General features: G+C 37.1%; 1 protein-coding gene across 1 annotated transcript; it reads left to right on the forward strand.

Moving 5' to 3' along the window:
- The first annotated feature begins 3,208 nt into the window (after positions 1 to 3,208).
- On the forward strand, positions 3,209 to 20,677 carry MGAT4A (alpha-1,3-mannosyl-glycoprotein 4-beta-N-acetylglucosaminyltransferase A). Its single transcript, XM_010165501.2, has 7 exons — positions 3,209 to 3,334; positions 3,992 to 4,099; positions 4,503 to 4,696; positions 15,973 to 16,051; positions 18,363 to 18,429; positions 19,440 to 19,552; positions 19,725 to 20,677. Exons 1-7 carry the CDS (start codon positions 3,209 to 3,211, stop codon positions 19,749 to 19,751), a joined length of 714 nt encoding a protein of 237 aa, XP_010163803.2. The 3' UTR covers positions 19,752 to 20,677.
- Positions 20,678 to 23,844: the final 3,167 nt, after the last annotated feature.

Here is a 23,844-nt window from a genome sequence, read left to right on the forward strand (position 1 = left end):
GTCCCGCCCCCCCCCCAACCCAACACAGTCCCATAAACATCCCAGATGCATCTGATGAGTCCCATTTTTCAGCTGGTATTTGATTAAATTTTCTCATATTTTTCTATTCTCCTGCCCCATGCTGTTGAAGGCACTAGGCAGAGATGAATCACCAGGAAAATTTGGAGCCCATTTAGTTGGAAATGTGACAAGCTGAAAGAGCTGTTATTCTGCATGAATATTTTACACAATATTGTACAAATCATGATTTTTTTCCTACCCATTTTTAAATATTTACTTACACAAATATGACAACAATATAATATGTAAATAGTAACAATATACTAATAAAAATAATAATATCTTTTTAGTGTCTTTAAAGAATAAAGCTTTATTATTGTCCCTGGTTTAGTAAGAGTTGCCCCTTGTTTAGTGGGAGGTCCAAATTTTAGTTACAGAGTGTTTTCAAGTGGACATGCCTATTTGAAGACCTCATGGCAACAAGCACTTACAAGTAATGTCAATGGTTTTGCTTTATAAACAGTAAAATTCAAGGATTTTTAAGGGAAAGCTTTGATTTAGCACTGTCAGGTCAATTAATGTCTTACCACATTTACTTCTCCAGTGCACTGTGTGATTGGTCTGCTTTATGAAACCAAAACAAGCATTATTCCACCAGATGAAATAATTGGGACTTTTGTCAGATGCTTCTTCGGTATTTGTTGTGCTGCGTCATGATGTAGCCTTGCTCAGACCCCTCCAAATTAATCTCTGAATTCCAGAATACGTATTATTTCATTGGCTGTGTTGTTACCCAATTTTGTATAAGTCATAAGGGAATGAGATCACATCAGATCTGTTTTCTAGCAAGGATAAGGCCATCTAGGTGATCTCCTAAGTATGTATCCTCTTTTTGAGAAAATAAGTGATCTTGCAATTTGAGATCCTGGCATTCTCAAAGCAAATCTCCAGATGTAAGAGTCTAATACCTGGCAATGCCTGGTCAGAATGCACATAACAGGGCCCCTACAACTGTTATGCTTTCCGTTAGAAATATCCTTGTTACTAATATATATCAGCTAACAACCTGACATTCTCTATCTACTGTGTATAATATGCCAGGCTCAGTCACTTGTTTCAGTAGAGAAATTTTCTATCCCTATTACAACAGAGATTTGAACTCCCAGCTCCTTGGGGGTTTTTTATGCTGCCTTGCAATAATCTTCTATGAATTACAGACTTCACTGAGCCACAAATGAAAGAGAAGCAACTGAATGTCTGGCTCTGAGTGATGGTCCACATGTATGTTCACATTGGAAATATATGTTCCTCATCACTTAAAACTAGATAACTTTTTACCTTTTGTGTAGTACTGGTTCAGGGTGATACTTCAGCTATATACTCTCTTCTGTTTATATAAATGTGAACATCCTCCTTATTGGCTAAATAAGGCAGACTTCTTGCACCACTTTTTCATTTCCACTCAGCCATCTGACTGACTGGAGTGCTACACTGATGATAGTTTTTAAGCTTCATACAAAACATTGTTCTCTGTTTGTTTGTCGTCCAGACTAACCTATAGAGCTCCTTAGTGGCCTTTCCAAAGAGTTTTGTTCTCTTGTAGATGAGGACCAAATCCCTTTTTCTGGTGAGTGTGGGAAGTGGTTTTGCCACCTCAAGAGAGGAACCTGTTCTTAATGTCTACCACAGCCCTTCTTCCTAAATTTAGAAGGAGAAAATATTTGGACCTCTGCCACTTGTGGAACTTATTATTTAAAAAGCCTATGAAAGCCTCATAAATTACAAGTGAGGAAAAAAAAAATGTTTCACATGCTTAAGTGATGTGTATTAGTGTGTTGTACAGAACTCCTAAGTGTAGACAGACAGAAGACTTGCACTGGAGAAGAGCTTCTATTGAACTCTGATCCATTAATGCACACGTGCCCCAGGAGCCCATGCCTGTCTCAGTGAACACTGCCGACACCTCAGCACCATCTGCAGAACTGAATCACTTCAGCTCATGTCCTCCTAAGATATTAATTATCATGTAATGTCCTTCTGCCTTGCCTCCTCCATTGTAGCCCAAGAAAACAGAGGCAGATTTCATCTGCCAACCTGATGGTGTTTTCTGAATCTGCCCTCAAATCTGGAACTGCCTTTGGGAGCTTAGTTGGCACTCAGGCCCTGGTACAAGCACTCGTCTGTCTCCAGCTTTGGACTGCCCTGCTCCCAGTTAGATGTTGCTGCTGGCAGCAGTGTTTTCATACAAGGCACCTTTCTTAAGTGCTGCATTCAGTTCAACAAAATTGCCTGCTGTGTTGGTCATCTTTCTCTTCAGACACCTCTACTGGCAGTGAAGTGTATTCCACAACCATATAAAAGTTTCTCTTTTTGATAGTAGATACATTTTCTTCATCAACAGTAAGTTTCCCCAAGAATCTTGTAGCACAGTGCCACCCAGAAGTCCATCTATACTTGACCAAGCAGTATGCTGTCTGGCAGCCCTGAAGTCATGGCAGTACTTGGCAAAGAAGTTCTGCTCTTTTTTTTTTGCCTTTTTTTTTTTTTTTTTTTTTTGTGGGAGGAACTTAGACTTTCTACTAGGCAGCTGGCTGCTTTGAGTGTGACTAGTTGGAAATGGCCTCAGTATGAGTTTGCTGATGGCCTGTGCATTTTAGAAAAAACTCTCATTGCTGGTATGTGATGTTTCTCCTTTTTTTAAGTTGCATTGTCTCTGGTTAAGCTTCCTTCTTTCCCTTTGATTTTCTGCAGAGGAGTCTAGAATTAGTGGTAGGTGTTCTGTCTCTGATTTTGTACTTGCAAAAGCTGAAATTGTACGACTGGGCAGGTAACACTTGTGACAGCTCCTTGTCTAGGATGCCTGAAACTTACATGTGGCATGGAGAATAGTAGACATGAATCTGTAACTCTTCTTTCTCTGTTTTTGCAGACTGACAGTTTCTGTTCTTAAGGAGACTGTGTTGTAGTATACGTTGAATATTTTGATAGCACCAAGATATATTACAATGAGTTCTTGTTTGAATAGTTGTTTTATTTAGTTTTGCATAGCTGAAAGGTACAAAGCTTTTAATAACACTGAGATTTCAAGCTGTTCATTGCTAACATTTCTTGTGTTGGCACAAACTTATCATCTATTGTCTCACTGATTTCAAAAGACAGCGTTATCTTTAAAATAACTCCAGTTATTCTTAATGTCATAACAGGTAAAATGTTCCAGTCTCCAGATATCACTCTTATTGTAGAGTTCATATTTATGTTTTATAAGGAGAAACCTATTGATTGGCTCCTGGACCATATCCTCTGGGTGAAAGTGTGTAACCCCGAGAAAGATGCTGTAAGTTTTTTTTTTATTATTATTATTATTAAGCTTCTAAAATGTTTTCATGATGGTGAATGAGTTGGTTTTGGGTGAGCTGGAGGTTAGCATACTTACTGTTTATTATGGTTGCTGCATGTCCTGAGTCTTTCTTCCTACCAAGATTTTAATCTCACAAAGAATTTCAGAAAGACAGTTCTCAGAGACATTATAATTGTTATTGTTTCAGATTTTGGAGATGGATGCAGTAGGATGAAAAGCAAAAGTCTAGTTAGTTTCTGTGTGTAACAGTCCTAAAATAAAATCATTCATGTAACCCACACTGAGGCTCTTCAGAATGCCCCTGCTTGGATAGCAGCCATAGAGGAGGTTCTGAATGGGGAATAAACTTTGGATTTTGGTCCTTCATTTCTCAAGTAGCAACCTTGCTGAAAGACTGAATAAACAGGTTCTGTACAAGAATCTTGAACAGTGTTATATTTGCACAGCAGTCTCGGTAGATTTCTGGAATGGAAACAAGAACAACTGGAGAAATAGGTCTGGGTTCTTGCCGAGTCTTTTTGGTTCATGTAACATCACATACTTGCAGTAAAACTTCAGCAACCGTGTGTTGGTTTTACTAATATGATTTATTTTTTTTTAACCTTTCTCCCCTCTTTCTCCCCCTCATTTCAGAAACATTGTGATCGACAGAAGTCTAACCTACGGATACGTTTCAGGCCTTCTCTTTTCCAACATGTCGGCCTCCACTCCTCTCTAGCAGGGAAGATCCAGAAACTCACAGTTAGTAGCTAAAATTTTCCATCCTTTTCAGAGTAGGCTGATTAAATGAAAAACTGTAGCCTTTGAGAAAACAAGCATTTTCTGTTGTCTGGAATTCTCAAACATGTTGTGTGTTACTCCAGTTGGAATGAAATCTGATTTAAACTGGTTACCATCAAGTATAAGAAGTGCTAATCTCATCTTGTTTTTGTGGATTTTTGCCAGGGGATACTTTTTCTAATTTTTTTCCTTTAATAGCATGTTCATCTTACTATATCAGTACAAGATCTGATACACCCAAAAATGAGTAATATTTTCATTTTCCATTTGATGCAAGTGTTTGTTTTAAGTGTAACCACTTTACAAAAGAACATAATAAAACAAGTTATCTGACCAGCATGATGTTTGTCTTTCTTTCTATTAGGATAAAGACTTCCTGAAACCATTACTGCATAAAATCCACGTGAATCCACCTGCAGAGGTTTCGACATCTTTAAAAGTCTACCAAGGGCATACGCTAGAAAAAACCTACGTAGGGGAAGATTTTTTCTGGGCTGTCACACCAGTTGCTGGGGATTATATTCTATTTAAATTTGACAAACCAGTCAATGTAGAAAGGTTAGTAATTATTTGCCTTTGGTCTCGTATCTAAAGCTGCTTGTTTGCCAAGACTGCTTGAAGAATGAACTTGGGGCTGTCATTATAAATGAAAGTGAAATGACGTAGGGTCTTTGGAGTTCAACTGAAACTATGATCATTAGTGTCTTCCCTCTAATTCTTCTACTACTGTAAAATTTGTCTTGCTCTTTTTTAGTATTGTTTTTTTTAATTAATCTGGAGCCTTTTTGATAAATGCAATTCAAAGCCAATGCTTCTCTGCAGTTCATAAGAGAATTTAAAAGAAGCCAATTTGATTCTATTTGTATTTGGTTGCTCTGCTTCTAATTACAGAGCAATTGTACAGCGTGGTGTGTGGTACAGTATGTTGTGCCCTGCAGCCTTGGTCCCTTGATTGTCCAGATCAGAAATGTTGCTGGAGCGTATCACGATGTCCCCAGACCTGAAAGCTGGGAACTCTGAAGGGTAATTTTTTTAGATGTAGCTTTAGGACTTGAAAAAAGTCACTGTGCTAAGACTCCAAGCTGACCTATTTAAAAAACCTAAAATATAATGGGGAAAAAAAAAGGGAGGGGGGTCCCCTTGAAATACAAATGGCCATGATTTGTTAGTGTAGTTATCCTTTAGTTTTATTGAGACTCATTTGCTGCTTCGCTTTTTATTGGCTTGCCAACACAGAAGTCCAGAACTTCCTTTCCTCCTTTCTTCACATACCTTATGTGTTCTTTTCAGGCTAGTACCTATAGCCTGGTAGAGCAAAGTTTCTTTGGATCAATTTTCTTTGGATCAATTTGACTGGATGCTTTTCTTGTAAAACAGCCCTTTTTGCAGTCCTGAACTGAATCCAATTAGTCAACTTCCATGCCTTGGTACATAACCAAAGGCTAAGTCTTCACCTTTGCTTAGTGCAACAGTGAGGATCAATAGTTTCCTTGTTACTATGTTGTTCCAAACTAATCTGATGTATGAAACTCAAGTTTGTCATTTGAGATGTCAGATTACTCTCTCAGTTGATTGCTATACTTGAAAAGACTTTCCTGGTTAGCTTTCCAAGATGCATCTGTTGAAGAATATGACTGCCATACCTCCTTGGATTAAAGGCAGAATCTTTTTTTATCCTGTGCCAATAGTTTAAAAAAAATACGTATTTCTCAACTCTGATGTATGAATTAATTGATTTGTTTTTGATCAAATTTTACTTTTCAAAGTTATGAAGTAACATTATCCAATGTATGTGTGTGTGTTTGGGGTTTTTCAAAAGAATTATATGCATCTACATCATGAATATGGTAACTGTAAACAGCAAATGTTGATCTTGGGTGGATATGGGTGAGTCAAATGTGCAATGGCAATTTTGGAAACGTTTGCTAGCAGGCATCATAGGTCAACACTGTTATTTAAAAAATAGCTTGCACAGGTCTGAAGAAAATACTTTTTTCATACGTGTTATCTTAATTGTGTGGGAATTAGGGGAACAAGTAAATACTAATTATCCGTGCAAAAGGTGGGAAGATAGTGTTCATTATTGTGCCCTGCAAAATTGTAGCTAGACCTGAAGTAGTTACATTTACCTGCTGTATTAAGAACAGTCCCAGCAGCAGAGGATGATATGATTATTTTTGTTGTTGTTATTTCTGGTTATTGAAGAAATGCATTTAGGTTTAGAAGAAATGGAATATTTTCTATTCTGTTGCTTCCTCAAAGAAGGTCCACGAATTAGAACGATGCTACTTGACTTAAGTTGAACATTGTTTGAACTATAATTGTAAACCATTTAAAAGTTTGTTATGAATTTAGCCTCTATTGCCAAAGGGTTGTCAAAAATGGAGTATTTTACCTTTCTGAAGTCAGTGGCTGATTGGGGCTACAGGTGTTGCATATTCAAATTGTTGAGGACTTGTTTTTGTTTGTCAACTTAACTTCAGCAGCAGCAAATTTTGATAGATGGAGGTCAAGTGGAGCCATGATGTTTCCTGATATTTCAAGGGTGCTCACTGAGGCAGTAAAAAGTAAAACTGGGACTTATAGGTGGGAACACAGAGAAGGGAAAATGGACCAAGCATTAGGAAAACTTACCTTTTGGGGAGATATATCAGATTGTGGGAATTAAGAGTAGAAAAGACACTTTTGAAAGCTGTCTTGTGTTTGTGAAGGGAACAGCTTTTTCCTTTTTTTTTTTTTTAATTGAAAAGCTCTTTGAATTTACAGGAAATTTTGCCTGCCAAGTCAGTTTGAGGTGTAGCTGCTTAATAACTCCCATAATAAATTCTTGATAAACAAATTATTTAATGGAAATATTGTCCACAACTCTGAATGAATGGCAGGTCTGTTACATGGTGACAGAGCACTAACTTGTTCCTATAGTTTATTTTTCCATGCCAAACATTTTGCTGAACTGAATTTAAATTTTCTGTTGAGTATAGCAGTTCAGTAATTAGCTTTCATTAAGTCTTCAAATATTTCATTTTTGAGATCTCATAAATTGTCAGGGATACCACTGGCAAGGATCTCTTAATAGTTTAAAGTGAGAACTGAGCTCACTTTGCTGAGCAAAATAACATCTGTGGCTATTTTGTGCAAGACCTGCTTGGCAGATCCCTGCTGAATATTGAACAGTCAAATAAGTGGTGCTTGTTCTAAATTGCACCTGGAGAACAGGGATGTGTCATTTGAAATTGTCTAATGCTCATTTTAGTAACAGCTCTTGTACTGAATCTTTGTAATTTTTTTTTTTTTTCCCCAAGCAAAGAACTCCAGCCACAACACTGATGTCCCTTAATAGTAAGCTAGGATCTCATTCTTATTTTTGCAATATGAAGATACATATCTCTCTTTTGGTAGCATATCCTTGAGAATGAAAGTAGATCCGCTGACTTTCCTCTTAAAAACAAATTGAACAACAGTGTGGAAGGTGTGGTTTGGTTTTGGTTTGTTGTTTGTTTGGGTTTTTGTCCTGGTTTTGCTAGGATAGAGTTAATTTTCTTCTCAGTAGTTAGAATAGCTGTGGCTTAGTTTCAGTGTAAGACTTGCTTTGAGAACATCATTGATAAATGCACTGATGTTATTAGTTGCTGCTGGGGCTCAAGGCCACCGTGTTGGCTGGTTCACAGCTGCATTAGGACTGGGAGGGGGAAGCACAGTGAATAGCAAAACCCAAAACTGGCATTTGGATGTGCCAATGAAATATTCCATATCATATCCTGTCATGTTTAGTGTATTATCCAGGGCTGACCAGAAAGCGGGGGGGAGGGGGTGGATTTCGCACGGGTTTCCTCTCGGTCTCTCACTCTGCTGGGATTGTGGTTTTGCTTCGGGATTGTTGCTCCTCTGGGATCGTTATCCGGGAATGGGCCGGGCTTATCAGTGGGTGGTAAGCAGTTGCGCTGGGTTATCACTCATTTGCATATCTTGTTACTGTTATCATTATCACTACTATTTTAATATTAGTTGTTTAGTTGGGGTTTTTTTAAGTTTTGTTTTATTTCTATTATTAAACTGTTTTTATCTCACCCTACAAGCCTCCTAATCCTTGCCCCATCCCTCTCCCCTGTCCCCTGGGGGTGGGGGAAGTGGGTGAACGGCTGTGTTGGTTGCTAGCCAAGGGCCAGTCCAGTCAAACTATCACAGTTTTTTTAAAATAAATGGATGGACTGTTTTCTAAATGCTCAAAACGGCCTACATTATAAAGATAAGAAATACTGAATTTCTGTTCCCTTAGGTTGTTATATAATTATTGAAATCCACTTTGCTATTTTGGTAGGTACACTGTTGTTCCAACCACACATTTCATTATTAAAACTGATAGTTATATTTAAGAGTTTCTTTATGAAGCATACATTATTACTACTTTAATGATAGTACTGAATGTAAATTCATTTTCCTCACTATAAATAACAGATTCAAGATACTTATTTTCTTTACTAGTTACTCTTTTTATTCAGAGATGTCAGTGAGGAATGTTGTACCCAAGCAGCTCATTGTGGAGAGCTTTTGACTTTCGACATTGCTTTGTTTGAGGGTTTTTTGTGTGTAGGAAGCTCTGAAGTACTGAGGGATGAGTAGTGAATCTTGAACAGAGGTAATAAATTTTGAATGTGATCTTAGTTTAAAAAACAAACCAAACCAAAAAATAAACGCCAAAACACATCATAGAAAGGTGTTCCATTGTGGCACTTAAGTGATGCTGGTGTCCATCATCATCACAACCATCTCTTTTTTGACTGAGTTTCAGAGCCCTCCCTATAGATGTGATTGGCACAATTCAGATGTTGTTTTCAAAGAACATGTGCACTAGTTACATTGAGACAGCCCTTGGAAGCACATAACCTATAGCTATTTTAATTAGATTATGTTTACACATGTCAGCTTTTCTGCAATAGGAATTTAGAATTAGTTAATTATCCATCCTCTGGGATGCAGGTCCTCCTGTGGGTAGAGAAATAGAAGATGAAATGCATTACAAAGGAAAAAAAGACTTTTCTAACAGCTTTCCAAAACTGGCAGTAAAATGGAACTCTCTCATCATTTGCTTTTGCACTTAAACCACTTAAAACCTAGGGAACTGCAAAATCGTTTGGCTTTTAGATTAATACAGCTGTAACTTGTCTGATGTGTGAGCTGCTTGTTCCCAGTCACTGTTCAGTGTAGAAACTCTCTTTCGGCACTGTGCAATACATTTGACCTTTCTTGGGCAATTTTAGGTGGAATAACACACGCATGCACAGTGTGTGATTTAGAAATAATCTTTGTTCTGATTCTAAAGATCTGATATAGTTTATTAAAGTTCAATGTCATCTTAATTTTATTAAGATTTAATGGTGTGTCAGTTGATAGGAAATATTTGAAAGTCTTAATTTATTATTCTAAATGTTTTGGTGTTTGTCAGTACATTTCAGGTGGGATAAGATTTTTAGTGTATATAAAAAAAGAGAATTTGAGAACTTTGGTTTCTGTGTTTACATAAGCTTCTGTAGTAATAAGTAGAACATCCTCAAATGGATGCACTGACGACAGCGGAGAGTTGGCAGGCAGGCTCCCAGCCACTGATGCTGTTTGCTCTGGGCATGGAATTCTGCCCATAACAATGAGGCAAGAACTTCATATGAAAAGGGGAAAAAAACCTCAAAGTATGGATCAGAGACAGAAGAAAAGAGCTGCCTGAGCCAAGGACATGCTGCTTCCTCCTTAATGGCACTAATATTCAAGATTTGTGTATTTGGCAGTGTTCCCAGGTTTACAATTCTTACTTAGAAATCTTGGAGACTTAATGCCATTGCCTGAAGGTTGGAGTCTAATGCCACTTGAGAGACCATAAAATATTTCAACTGATTTACAGACAGGCTTGAGTCTCTGAGATGTCATAGTTGCATCTTGCCAGCCTGTGATGACAACTCAAAGCCAAGTGCATCTCAAATGGTGGCAAATGCCAAAACTAAAAATTAAAAATAGTTAAAATGAATTTAATGCCAACCCCTTTTCTATTGCAGTTGATGTGTGTGCTGCAGAGAGCACCGTGCAGGTTTAGAGAGCTGATCTCATAGTCCTCAGTGGGAAACAGAAGGCAAGAGTAGACCTGGGAATGAGGAGATTTTCTTACCCAGCTAAATGCCTTCTATGCATATTGCTCAGTTGAAGAAAGTTAGGAAATGGTATGGGTAACCTTATCAAAAGATTTAGATTGACTTAAGTGCTGTGAGAAAATTAATTTCTTAGGAGTGTGTTGGATAAAAAAGACTTGGACCTCTCCCCCAAAACCCCCATCACCTCTTCAGTCAGGCTACTTTGTGGTCCTTCAACAAATGTGAGAAAGTTCTCTCCTTTTGGTCTGCTGGTTTGGCATTTCTGTAAAAATGGGGAATTCCTCCCTTGCAGCTCTCAAACATGCAGCCCCCTTTATATATGGACAGTTGGATTGGCTGGTTTTGGCAGAGGAAATCTTACCAAGCATTTTGCATGGAAGTTAATGGGGTGGTTTTGGTGGTTTGTTTTGGGGTGGGGTTTTTTTGTTTGGTTGGTTTTGGTTTTTGTTCGTGTTGTTTTACCTTCCCAAATCAGGAACTGTAACAACAGATGGAAAAGCTCCCATTAGACTGCTTACCTACTATGAGTACTTGGTGGATGTTTATATACACTTGAGAAATTAAGGTCTTTTATTTAAATATAAACAATTTTTGCAAAAGTAGGTAAGAGGCATAAAGGATAGAAGAAGAAATTGAGCTTGAGAGAGGGAAAAGAAATTATTCATCTTCCATTTGTATTTTGCACAAGGAAATAATGCATGATTAATACTGGTTTCCAGTAAAATAACATTCCCAAATGAGGATTCTGGGAAAACGATAGAGAGGAGCTAGATTACATTTCTTTTACCATATTTGCATCCAGTGATCAAAAATAGAGGATAGCATTGGTGAATAGTGACTCTTGCAGTGGATGACAGCATCTGTAGAGAGCCAAAAACTTGCTGACTGAATGTTGCTTTTATAGAAATCCATGTTGTGCAGAATTAAAAACTGTTATGCTGCATGTTGCTGCGGATAATTTGCTCAACTATGGAAGGAAACATTTCCTCTCTGCCTTCCTATCTCTTTTCCTTTTCTGAAAATGGGATATACTAAAATATATCAGATTACTAAAAAGAGATGCAAGGAGGATATGTAGAGAAACAGATTTGGTTCCTGATGTTTACAGAGCACAAAGGCCTGCGTTCATAAATAGATTCTTAGAATATTTGTGTTTAGCATCACGTGAGATACGACTTTTGTTTCCTTCAAAACAAAACCCAAATATATTGACAGTGGATGTGAACTCTGCTTTTAAAAGAATTTTTGTATATTATTTCCTTTTATGTAAAGCTGCCATAATTTACTGATAAAATTATTGTGTGTTCTACTTTTTAATTGCTCAACAAAGTACAAAATGCATGGAATCACACTTTCTATATATAAAAAAAATAATTGGCACTTCTATTTATTTAAATAAAATATGAAAGACAGTGAGACGTGGTGGTTTCCCTGGGCTGGCCCTTGGCCAGCAGCCAACACAGCCATTCACCCACTTCCCCCCCAGCCCCAGGGGACAGGGAAGGGAAATGGGGGGGCAAGGGTAAGGAGACTCATAGGTTGACATAAGAACAATTTAATAATTGAAATAAAAGAAAACCTAACATAATACTGATATTAAAAAAAAAAACCCACCAAAACAGAACAGACAGATTTCTTAATGCCTAAGAGAAAACAAATTAGGTAATAGAATAACAGTTTTCTGGACCTAAATATGCTTTAATGTGAGGGAAAGGAGAGGGATACATTCCCTTCATAAGCAAAATAGGAGGAGGGTGTGTAGTTGGGATTTTATTTTTTTGAAAGTACAGGTGATGTAAATAGCTATTCAAAGAAGATTAAAGCTATTACTGCAGATCAGTAATATTTATATTAACTTATGCACATCTTCTGAGGGTTGTTACAAAAGGCAAGGGTCTTTCCAGGTGCTCACTACTGGAGGAATTCTGAATCTGAGCGTAGGCTTTTAAGGTACCATAACAGTTAACTGCATTGGCAGGCTAGCAGTATCTTTTTTCAGTGTATTAATGATAATCATGCTTCTGCCCTTCCTTCCCTTTTTGTGTTAGGATGTGTATGAATATTTGTTTCAGCTTTTTTTTTTGTTTTGGTGGGTTTTTTTTGGTTTGGGAGGTTTTTTGGGTTTTTTTGTTTCCCCTCCAGTTGACTTGGTTTTTTAGATGTACAGCTCCATAGCAAGAAGATAAACACTCACCTTGGATAAATACTCAAGTCACTGAATATGGAAACTGAAGTTTTCTTTGCAGCTTTGACTTTGCTCCATTTTGTTTGCTTTTTTTTTTTTTTAAACCTTTGGTGCTTTTGAAATTTTGTGTAATATTTTATGCCACGAGATGTTTATCTTCAGCATCCTCTGTTGCTCTCATACTACATTGAGGCCATAAGCAGAATGTAAGTTAGTTAGTTCTACATTTAGTAACTTCTGACAGAGAGGAGGTTGATTCTGTTCTTGAATATCTACAGTAGCTAGCTATTATCTTTGACCTGCGACTCTTTAAAAAAGACCCTGCCCGAGGAAAAGGTTCTCTAAGATTCAGGTACATTACCAGTCGTAGTTAGATTTACTTTTCTCTGACGACTTCCATCCAGAATGTCCAAATGTGTCCATGTTTGTATTTTGTAATTAAAAAAGCTGTGAAGTAATAGTCCATAAGATAATAGTAGTATTTTTTTTTAACTTTAGATGAATTTGTGTTTGTTTGGGATTACTATATTTAGAGGTCTATGGCTTTCAGAATTTTAATGTGAAAGAGTTGTTCAGAAGGTGTTATGTTTAAGCAGCAGGTAGACAAGAATATCTTAGTGTTCCATCCTAAGAAAAATGTCAGTTAATTAGGAAGAAAAAAGCATGTTTTTACTGTTTATGCGGACTGTCACGTGTAAATCCTGCAGCTGTTTCTGAGTCTTTCATTATCTGTATTGAGAAAAAGCTGTCATAGTCTGAAAACCTTAAAAGCCTGTAATTTACCAGTATGTAAGGAAGGCAAGTTTTACAGAAGAATGGCTAATGACTCTTATTTCAGGAGCCGTAGAATATCTATTTGTTTGTAAATTAAATTTTATTTCAAATTAAATTTTATAATTTGTAAACTTTATTTCTAAGCAAAAGATTCATCATAGATGTGAATTGGCTGTGTATGTGTATTAATACTTCTATTTTTAATCTGTGTAACTTTTTATGCCTAAGTAGGTGTTGTCTCTCAAGTGTTCAAGCAAGGCTCAGATTAAAAAAAAAAAATCCTTCCTTTCTAAACGTAATTTTAAATAAGGTGAGACATATGTATGTGTTATATATATGTGTGCATATGGGTGGACAGATAGTTATAGAAAACATACTAAAAAAGCAGGTTTGATTTACATGGAAGTCTGGAAATCAGATTTTATTAATTACTTCCATAAAGTGTTTTGGCATTGTACCTTATTTGAGTGTGTTGCCCTAATGGAGTCATAAATGCTGCAGGGAGGAAACCTCACTTCAGGTTCTGAAGTTGATAGCACAGAGGAGAAATGGTTGTATGGTTGCAGGGTTGTTTTTAAAAACAAACCAACAAAACCCAAATAAATAACACCCCCCACCTCCCCCCCCCCCCAAAACCAACCCACAAGCAAATGAAAAAATAACCCACTATCACCACTTCCCCCTTTTCTGCCTCCCCCAGAAAAAGCCACCCAAACATCCCAAACTCATTCTCATTCCCTGAGAGCACAGTGGTCACAGATCTTGAGGAGTGTCTTTGTGGCTTTTTAGGTGTGTCTTCTCAGAAATAAGATTCGTGAACTAGAAAGCCCTGAGGAAAAGCAGCGTGTCTGTGGTTTGGTTGGAGCGTTTGGTGGCAGCACCTTAGATGTGGGTGTTTGATCACTTACATTTTAAAATAAGTCTCCTTAGGATTTTCAGTGTTTTCACGAGAGAAGTTCCTAGTAACGATTAGGATATCTGACAGACTAAAGGCTAAGTTAGATCTGCTAGGTCAGAAGACAGCAGAATATACTTTTAATCTCCTGGTCAGCTTTGCCAAGAGTTTTGTTTCTGTTTATTATTGAAACGTACAATAAAGGCATCTTCCTAGAAAGGATGATTAAGTCTTTGGGGTTTTTTGGATGTCACTAAGGTTTAGAAAAAGTCACAAGATTTTTCTTGGAAGAGCTGTGGATCTTTTAGGTAGCTTGCGTACTTTAGAACTGGCTAACCTTTACATTACACTACAGTGGGGAAATTATTTTTCTTGAAGCACACAGAGTGATGAAGCTGACTGAATCCAGTTTTGGTTTGCAGTTCAATCTGTGCACTTCTGCTGAAACCAGTGCAATAGCAATCAGTGTAGCTTTCTTATATCACAGTGTGTGGTCTTACTCCTTTTCTGAGCCTTGATAAAAGAAATGTTACGGGGGGGTGTGTGTATTTTTTAAAAATTTTCTTCTATCATTGTGGTACGAAACACTTCTAAGTGAGAGTCAGAGTTCTGTTTGCTTCTACTTGTCTCATAGCTATGGAGTGTGGATTAATGGCAAGTACTTACCTGGCTTCAGACATATTGGATAAAGACAAACTGGAATTTACATCTCCAATTATGTCTTAATAAATTGCAAATTGAGCTAATGTTTGTAATTTTAATCAAGTGAACTAATTTTGTCCCTGGCTGGTGATGTATTTAATGTCGAAGGTGGTGTTCCAATTGAAGAAAGGTTTGAAATGTGTTGATAGATTTTTACATATTCATTTAAACGTATTACAAGTAAAATAGGCTTGTTAAAAGTGACATCTGAGTAGGTGTAATATCTAGGTAGTTTTTGACAGTAATCTGAATAAACTTTGTGTTCCACTAGGAAAAAAAAAAAGGTAAGTACTGAACAATTTTTCAAGCACTGATACCACCTAGTGGTAAAAAAATACTGTTACTTGTTTACATAATATGTATTCAAAAGAATACGAAGTTTGTGTTATATATAAAGAAAGGGGAATTAAACTGGCTTTTGCAACATTATGCACGTGTCTGGTACTGCAAAAGCTGTTTGAGAGTGCGCAGCTAGAATCTGAACACTTTCGCTTCACTGCTTACTACGTACAGGGGTGGTTTTGATGCAGCTTTAAACATACTCTGTCCCATTAAAAAAAAAAAAAAGAAATTTAATTAATTGCACAACTGAATGAGGGTAATGGGGATTTTGTACAGGTATGAAAGAGGTCCTTTTTTGTCTTTGTATACATGTCAAAAACATCTGCTTTTGTTTAAAAAAAAAAAAATCCATCTTTGGAATAGAACTTTGAATTCAGGTAACATAAAGGGTGTGAATATGGGTTGGGAATTCCTGGCATAGTCATTAATGAGACTTTGCAATGAACCAGAGTGGAGAGCTGGCCTTGGAGAAAACTGGCCTGGCAAAATGTTGACTTGGATAGGTTCCCAGAACTGGTTCAGAAGGAACTGCAGCTTGTCCTATGGGCACAAGGAGGGGGTGGCGTGTGGTGGGGAGCGAAGGCAGGGCTCCTGCACCTGGAGGTGATAGCAGTGCATGCCAGGCAACAATGACTTCGTATAACCATCTTTCATTTCTTGTCACCAGCTGGTGTAGTCCCCTATAAAAGTTAATGTTCATCATTGTAACATCTGTAATGTGACTGTTGACATATAAGATAGTAACTTAGCTAATTCTGACTGATGTATGTAGGCTGTTTTATTTTTTCCTGTTTCATAGGTACTTGTTTCACAGTGGCAATCCAGAGCATCCAGGAGACATACTTCTAAACACAACTGTGGAAGTTCTGCCTTTTCAGGTATGAGTTTATTGATTTGTGTCTGCTCCATTATAGGATAAAAGCAAACCCTCCTAATTTTATTGACTTTTTTTAACAGGATGAGGGAGATACGAATGTAGGATTAACCGTAGGATCTTGATGCCCTGATGCTCTCATACTTTTTTTTTTTTTTAATTGGATCTATTCACAGAAAACTACTGTAACTATTCAGATGTTCATTCAGAGTGCAGTCTGCTACAAGTGCCGTTGGTAATTTGGAGGGGAGCAAGCTCATTTTCTTCCTGCTACTTCCACTGCTACTATTTAAAACAAAAAAATGAACCATCTTCCCTCTACTGTGTATTGTGGAAAATGGGAGAGCTAAGTCAATCTTCTTTTTGACTTAGTAAAAAAGTATTGGTTCAGGAATTGACACACATCCAGATCTTACTGGATTTTGAAATAGCAGGACTCTTAAACCAAATGTCTTTCTTTCTCCTAATTACTGATTTTTTTTTTTTCCATAAATCAGTCTGAGTTTTATCTCAGGAGGGCACTACACTATCTAAAGTATATTCTTGCTTGAAGACAGATGGTATGGGTTCTTTTTCTTCAACTAGATATTATAACTAACCATTTATATCGCAAAACTCTGTGAGGATTAAGCTAATACTTCAGACAAGTTTATTTTATTTAGTATTAAAATAGTAAAGTATTTCTATCTTCTCCCATTTACATGGTATAGGTGTCTTGAAATCTGTGCCTAAATTACCATATGCTAAATATATATAGATATATATTTTTAAAGAAACTTTTTTTAAAAAAAATAATCATGGAAGAGTTCACTTCTCCATTCTTGTAGTCTGTCTTCCTGGGAGTGAGCAAAAATAGGAAATTCTGAACAGCCCCAGCCCTAAAAAGAAGTTTGTCAATTTGATTCTAAATATACAACATGATATGTGAGATATGATACTATATTGTGGGATATTATATTATAAGATCTATGGGTTCTCTTTCTCAAGACCTTTGGAAATAAATTCAACTGCAAAACCAGCAGCAACTCTCACTTAATCTGGGCCCAAGATACCACAAGAATGCGCAGGATAATGAGAAAAAATGTGCATCAAGCATCTCTTTTTTGACTACACTCGGCTGTGAAATGTCCCTCAAACTGGAGCATCTCTTACGGAAGTAATGCTGCTGAGCTTCTATTACTATTGACACAATTTGTGGGAAGGTAAACAGGAGATTCTGCAGCTGTCCTGTTCTAAGCCATTGGTGTCAGCTGAAAATGTCACCAATATGAGGATAGCAGCTGCAGAATGATAGGTACTCTCCTGAGGGAATTATTTCTCCACCATGGACTTTAGTAGAGCTGGAAGCCCATTGAGGTTCTTTGACCCTGATCCTCCCTAAGCAGAATTCAGGAAAACAGAAACCAACCTTTAGAAACCAGAGTGCCCCCAGACTGAATTTGTCTGGCACTCAAACAACGCACTCAAAAAAAACAACCAACCAAACAAACAAAACCCCTCCCCAAAACCAAACAAAAACCCCAAACCTCCCCCTTAAAAATTCCCCAAAAGAAACAAAAAATCCACCACTTTCAGAGGCCTCACTTAAAAGTAGGAATTAAAAAAAAAAAAAACCCAACCAAAGAAAAACCCCCAAAAAACCAACCAAACAAAAATGGTGGATTTATTCTCCTGGTTTGTCAAGCATTTTTAATTGATTCCTAGGAAATTATTCCAGTGGGTCTTTTAGTATTGGATCATGTGATTCTGGTTGTAATTTTCCAGCTGTTTTTGAAGCTCTAATCTACAGTTTAATTTTTCTGTGCTTATTAAAGAAGCTTATTGATACCCATCCCTTTATAGTGAGGCAGTAAAAATCGCAGTGCTTCCCTCGCTGGTCTGGTGGCTTCTCATCTCGCCCAAATTCTTGCATCAAAAAGTAAGCTGTAAGCTTCCTTTGTCCTGAGAGAAATCTCTGGTTCAACGACAGGAAAAGAAGGCAAGATCCTTCTGCCTTTGTTTTTCTTCTGTGTCTGCCAGTATCTGCTATGTATTCTGTTCATGTGGCAGTTACCATGCGAGGTACGTGGGGCACTTGAAGTACTTCTTTTTTCTACTTTGAAGCCAGGACTGTTCAGTTCTGGAACACTGCTGCTGCTGCTGCTTCTTTTTTTGTGTTGGCTTGTCTACAGCTATAAATAACTATTCTAGGCTGGTTCATAATTATTTAGAAAAGATGGATGCTGAATATATAACGAGAGTGCACACACATTTATCTTTCCCTGGCAAAGTCATATGTCAAAATAAATGTTCCCATTTATGCTTTGTTGTTCTAGAATGAAGAACTGGTTTTGAGCAAAGAAACCAAAGACAAACGCTTAGAGGATGGTTACTTCAGGATAGGTATGTCACAGTGGAAAGAAACCTGTATTGTTACTGTTGCAACAGTTAAGACACTTTCATTAAAAACAAACCAAACCTAAATCTGAGGTTTGATCATTCATTTTGTGCATGTGACCTCGTAGGCTTTACTCTTAATATCCTTTCCAATTTTTCTTTTCCGAGACTTACGTACTAAACAAAGATCTAGTGTGACTCTTAGTTGTTGCGCAACTACATCCAAATTCCCTGCCAGGACTGATCACCTGTGTTATTGTAGAGGCATTTCCAGGTTGTGTAAGATCACCTCTTCTGTCCTGTGACTGCACAAGTGCCCTTCTGTGAGCTGTTATGCTTGGCCTGGGTCTGAACCCACCCTACAGACAATCAGCTGTCTCATCATGGCATGAGACTGGCTTTTCCATAGCCAGGCAGCTGTTGTCAAGGAAGAGAAATTTTACTCATGGATTGCCTTTAGCTTGCTGGACATAAGTTGGCCATCCCTGTTAAAATGAAAACAGGGGTTTTTTCATCTTAATGAATTGCAGTTGCTGTGTATGTGTTTTAAGTGTAAAGTCTAACTGGACTTTTAAACTAGATTCATACTCATCCTAATATAACTGAAGATCCTTTAAATAGGAATACATTAAGCATGAATTATATCCCTTGTCCTTAATGCTCCTTGAAAACACGTAAGTGAGGAGCTTCATCTTTAGTTCCATGATATTAAATGAAAATCTGTGCCAAAATCATCCCAGAGTTTGAGGTGCTCGTACCCTTACGCAGTTCCAAAGCTTTTATTCTTACGTGTAATCCTGTTCAGATTGGTGTGCTCTGATGATACGCCCCATCTTGTTTGCTGCTGCAAAGCTGAATCTGATATCAAAAATCCCTGGCTATCTTTTGTTTTGGGAATGATACCAGTTAACCCTACAGCCACCAGCAAGAGGTTTCACCTGTATATACTATATATACATTTTTCTGGACACAGATTTTTGAACAGGAGTTAACTGTACTTTTTGCTTGTTTTGCAGGGAAATTTGAAAATGGTGTAGCTGAAGGAACAGTTGACCCCAGCCTAAACCCTATTTCATCATTCCGGCTTTCAGTGATACAAAATTCAGCAGTTTGGGCAATTCTGAATGAGGTGAGAGGTGATACAACCTTTTAAACATAAAACCAGCAAATGTGAGATTTCTTCTTTCTGTCAACGTGTTGAAGCTCAAAATTTTGGCTAATGCTGAAAACAGTTACCTCTTATTACTGAGAAATGTGATACCCTAAAACATGACTTCTTTTTTTCTGATTCTCTATTTCAGATTCATATTAAAAAGATTACAAACTGATCATGGAAATCTGCTTTAGAGGAAAAAGAAAAAAAAAATTCTTGAAAACTTTTCCTATGAAATCTGACATCCTTAGCAAGTCACAAATTGCAAATACTGAGCATGCACCTTATTCCAAAATTCTTTCATTTTCACTTGAACTCTACCTCTTGTGAAACCTACTGTAGATGAGAAGATTGTATTTATCCCTTCTTATCTGATCCATCCAGAAACTGATGCTCCACAGTGATAATGTTTGTCTGAGGCCTAAGCTGTCCTCCACTTTAATGTGACTTTACCATCTGATGGTTACAGAACCCTGCTACGCTTAACCTGTACTATTTTGATAGTATGGTAATATAGAGAAGTTGTACATATTGTTACATTCCTTGAAGAAGAAGAAAAAAAATATAATTATTGTTAAATATGTTTTATGAAGGGGGTACTTTCGGAGTTTGATTTATTTTCTATAACAAGAACCCTCTTTTATAGACTGTCAGGGATATATATTAAAAATGTTAGGGATATTTAATTTATTAAAATAATTTGAAAAGTACATATTTTTATGCAGCAAAATTTTAAATCGATATAGTTTTTTTTATGAATTATCTAGTTTAAGTTATCTTTCTACATTTTTCTTTGGAGATGCAAACATAAATTAATACCATATTTCAAATATACTGCCATGTTAAAAAAAAAATAGATTAAGTTTCTAAATTCTGTAGTTTTGTACACAGAATCTGAATGATGTTCAGAGGCATTAACAGAGTTCTGAAGAGCATTGTTCTTTGGGGCTATGAAATTCCGCTATGTACAGTTTGTAGCCACGTGAAAAGCACGCTGAAATGTCTTGTTTCATACTATGTACTAAATCTGCGGTGATTTTTAGATTGAATCCATTGCATTTTAGAAGAATTTTTTTTATTCCAAACAGTTCTTTCTAAAAATCTTTGTAGACATTTCCTAGCCTGGACAAATTCATTTTCTGTACTGAAAAAAAAAAATATAAAAATTTCTCCAGCCTTGCTTTGAAATTACAGAGGTTACCTTTTAGCAAAAGAATTAATAGTAGTTAGATACATCTGATCTACAAGAGGTCTCCTTTTATTGCAGTGTTTATTTTAGGTACATTACAGTGAGTAGTTGCAGTTTGTTTTTATTTTCTTCCATTGTTCAAGAACAAGGTTTCAGTTTGACTCCTTTATTGATCAGTGTAGTAACTTGCACTAACTTTTGATAGGAACTGAATTTGGCCTCAAGTTAGTACCCTGCCCTTTCGTTTCAAGGGAAACAACAGTGATCTTAAATGAATCATAAACTCGGTCAAGAACAGAAAGTGATTTGGATTAAATCCAGAGCGGAACTGTTGCAGTACTAATGCTGCCGCTGCTCTTAAGAGTCCTTCTGCTTCGGTGCTTATGTGTAAGGACACGGGCGTGGGAAGATTTAAGTTACCCAGTCAGAAACAGTCAGGAAGAAGAAAGGCAGAAATTCCTCTGTCTAATAGGAATGAAGTGCCTGACTGACACTGAAGGGAGGCATCTACCCTGGCTTGGGGATTCTCAGCTGTGCTGTGAACCAGCTTCCTGGAACTGCCAGCTCGAAAGCTGGTCTAGTTTTCCTTGTACAAAAACCCTCTGTTATCCCCAGCATCTTTGTGATGAGGGCACAGAGGCACAAAACCAGTTATGGGGTCCCTGATCTAGAGCAGGGATCCGGAATTCCTGTCTCCAGCATGAATGTTTGACTAATAGATTTGGCCTCTTTTTCATGACATATTTATAAGGAGCAGGAGCCTAAATGTGACTGTCCAGCACTGCAAGCTGAAAGCCATCACCACTGGGATATAGAGTCAACTTGACTTGTCTTTTCTTTTGCTTTGTTGGAAAATTGTGTCATAAGCCTTGACAGTTGAGCAGTATTCAAGTTTAAGAGCTTATCTGCTTCTGCAGACCGTACTTATTTTGTTTTAGCTATGTTGTCTGAGGACACAGGGAAGACAAGATTTGTACACAGAGATAAGAGCTTCTCTTGAGACTGACTGGTGTAAGCTGAAGGAAAGTAGCAAGCTTGGCAGGCCTTGTTTACTTTTTTGTGATTGTCTCAGATGGTGTAAATAAAATGTTGCTTGGAAAGCTCGTCTTGCCCATAGAGAGAGTGGGCATAAGCTAAGCACTGGCCTCATAAATGGAGTTTATTCTTGGATTTAGGAACTTGGGTGAATAGGCTCAGAATCCTGCATGAATCTAGCCCGTTGTGCTGCCCCAGCCTGGTCTGTTATATGGATAATGCCATGCCATCAAATTATTGCCATGCAGTGGTTTTTTATCACACAATAGCTAGCAAAGGTCTAAGAAAGTGTTTAGTTTTTCTTCTCAGCTGTGCCTGTGAATGAATGATGCAAGTAATTTAAACTATAGCTATTTATTACCATTTAGATCGCAGAAATACGTTAGATATTGCAGTTTCTTAATATAACTAGTTTTGCTGACGGTGACTTTCATCTTTTTCCATGAGTTCAAAAGTTTACTGGTACCACTTATTTAAGAAAGCTATGTGCTTTTTCTCAAAGCATCACTGTTCCTGATGTTTCACAGTAGCTAAGATGATTCATTGCTAATATATCTAAATATATACAACCCTTACCACATTGATTGCAAGACCCTGATGTTACCAGTATATTTAGTTTTCCAAAATGTTGACAAATTTATCAAAGACAAGGAATTAACTAGTGCTTGGTAAAGTATGTGGTTTTTTTCCTAAAGATTGTTGCATTTTTATTATGTTGGAAATACTCTGGGCTGCTTTAACGATTTAAATGTCCCTGAGCTCATATGCTCTCTAAATAAATGTGCCACGTTAATACAAACGACGTTTTGTAGATTCAGGTAAATGAAGACCTGGTGTAATCGGATAGTTCTACAAGTTTGCTTGGAAGTTTTGCTGAGAAATAGAAAAATACTTTCTATCTAATGATCTCTGCAGACAGCTGCTTTGGGCTTTCCACCTTTCAAATTCCAGTCCCCAAGTCACGCTTATGACTGGGGGTACTCCAGAGAGGCTGGTGTGTCTTACACGTCTCAGTTGTAAGTTACAGTATTATCGCAGGAGTTCCTCAGCATCTTAAACCTAGTACCTGATTCTGGGGAGGTTTTTCCTATGTTTATTTAATTTCAGGTTATTTTTGTTGTGGCCTTAGAAATCCTCCCCTCTAAGCCACTGAATCTTATAGTAATCAAGTAATTGAAAGGGTTTCAAAATATTTTTCTATTTCTCAGCAAAATTTCCAAGCAAACTTGTTTCAAAATAAACTGCATTATCCCATGATCCTGTTAGGTCCTTCTCAAGCTGTTAAAGCTTCAGAAAAGAGAACTTTAGTTAAACCAAAGGCATTACCAGAAACCTTTGTTATCTGGGCAAATTATTCCTAACTTATACTGGATGCTGAACAGACCGCTGATTGGGATTGCTCTGGACCAAGGAAATGCAAGGCTGTCAATATAATCTTGCTTTGCTCATTCAGTGAGTAGTCCTACTGAAAACTTTGTAAATAATGTGAACAGGATGCAATCCCAAATTAGCACTTTAAAAAAAAAATAAAAATAAAAATAAAGAGTGTTTCTAAAGCGCTGTGGAAGGCTTTGCGCTTTTGCAGGCATCTCAACCATGTATTAGCATCAACAGAAAATATTCCTACAGATACATTTGATTTTTCTTAACTGAAAGATGGCTTAGAAAAATTCAAACAGGTAAACATGATTCACAGACCAATAAGAGACTGGACTCTTCTGTCATATCACTGCTTATCTAGCTCCTTCAAATGCAGTTTTTAAATACCTTGAGTCAGATTAGAGCAAAGCGATTTATACTTTGCCCATGTGATACACAATTCCTTGAATGGGCTGGAGTGAGATTGAACAACTGTGTAACATTTTTCCTTCCTTTTTTCCAAGTATATGATCATTTCAGTAATCATTTTGTTGGAAATACTTGCTCCAAATGAAGTATTGTAGTAATCTGTGGTTTGCTTCAAACTTGGAAAGTATTATTTTGGTTTTGTAGAGATAAAAAAGAAATTAAATCTTTTCAAACCTTGCTCCCCTGAAATAAATTA

Source organism: Antrostomus carolinensis, unplaced genomic scaffold (genome assembly GCF_000700745.2).
Source record: "Antrostomus carolinensis isolate BGI_N321 unplaced genomic scaffold, ASM70074v2 scaffold24843, whole genome shotgun sequence".
NCBI classification, from domain to species: domain Eukaryota; kingdom Metazoa; phylum Chordata; class Aves; order Caprimulgiformes; family Caprimulgidae; genus Antrostomus; species Antrostomus carolinensis.

What these genes read in the sequence shown, in the direction of transcription:
- MGAT4A (XM_010165501.2), top strand. Translation starts at nt 3,209, where the DNA reads ATGTTCCAGTCTCCAGATATCACTCTTATTGTAGAGTTCATATTTATG. An exon ending in AAACCAGTCAATGTAGAAAG is followed by an intron (nt 4,697 to 15,972) that starts GTTAGTAATTAT and finishes CCTGTTTCATAG; the next exon opens with GTACTTGTTTCACAGTGGCA. An exon ending in TGGAAGTTCTGCCTTTTCAG is followed by an intron (nt 16,052 to 18,362) that starts GTATGAGTTTAT and finishes TTGTTGTTCTAG; the next exon opens with AATGAAGAACTGGTTTTGAG.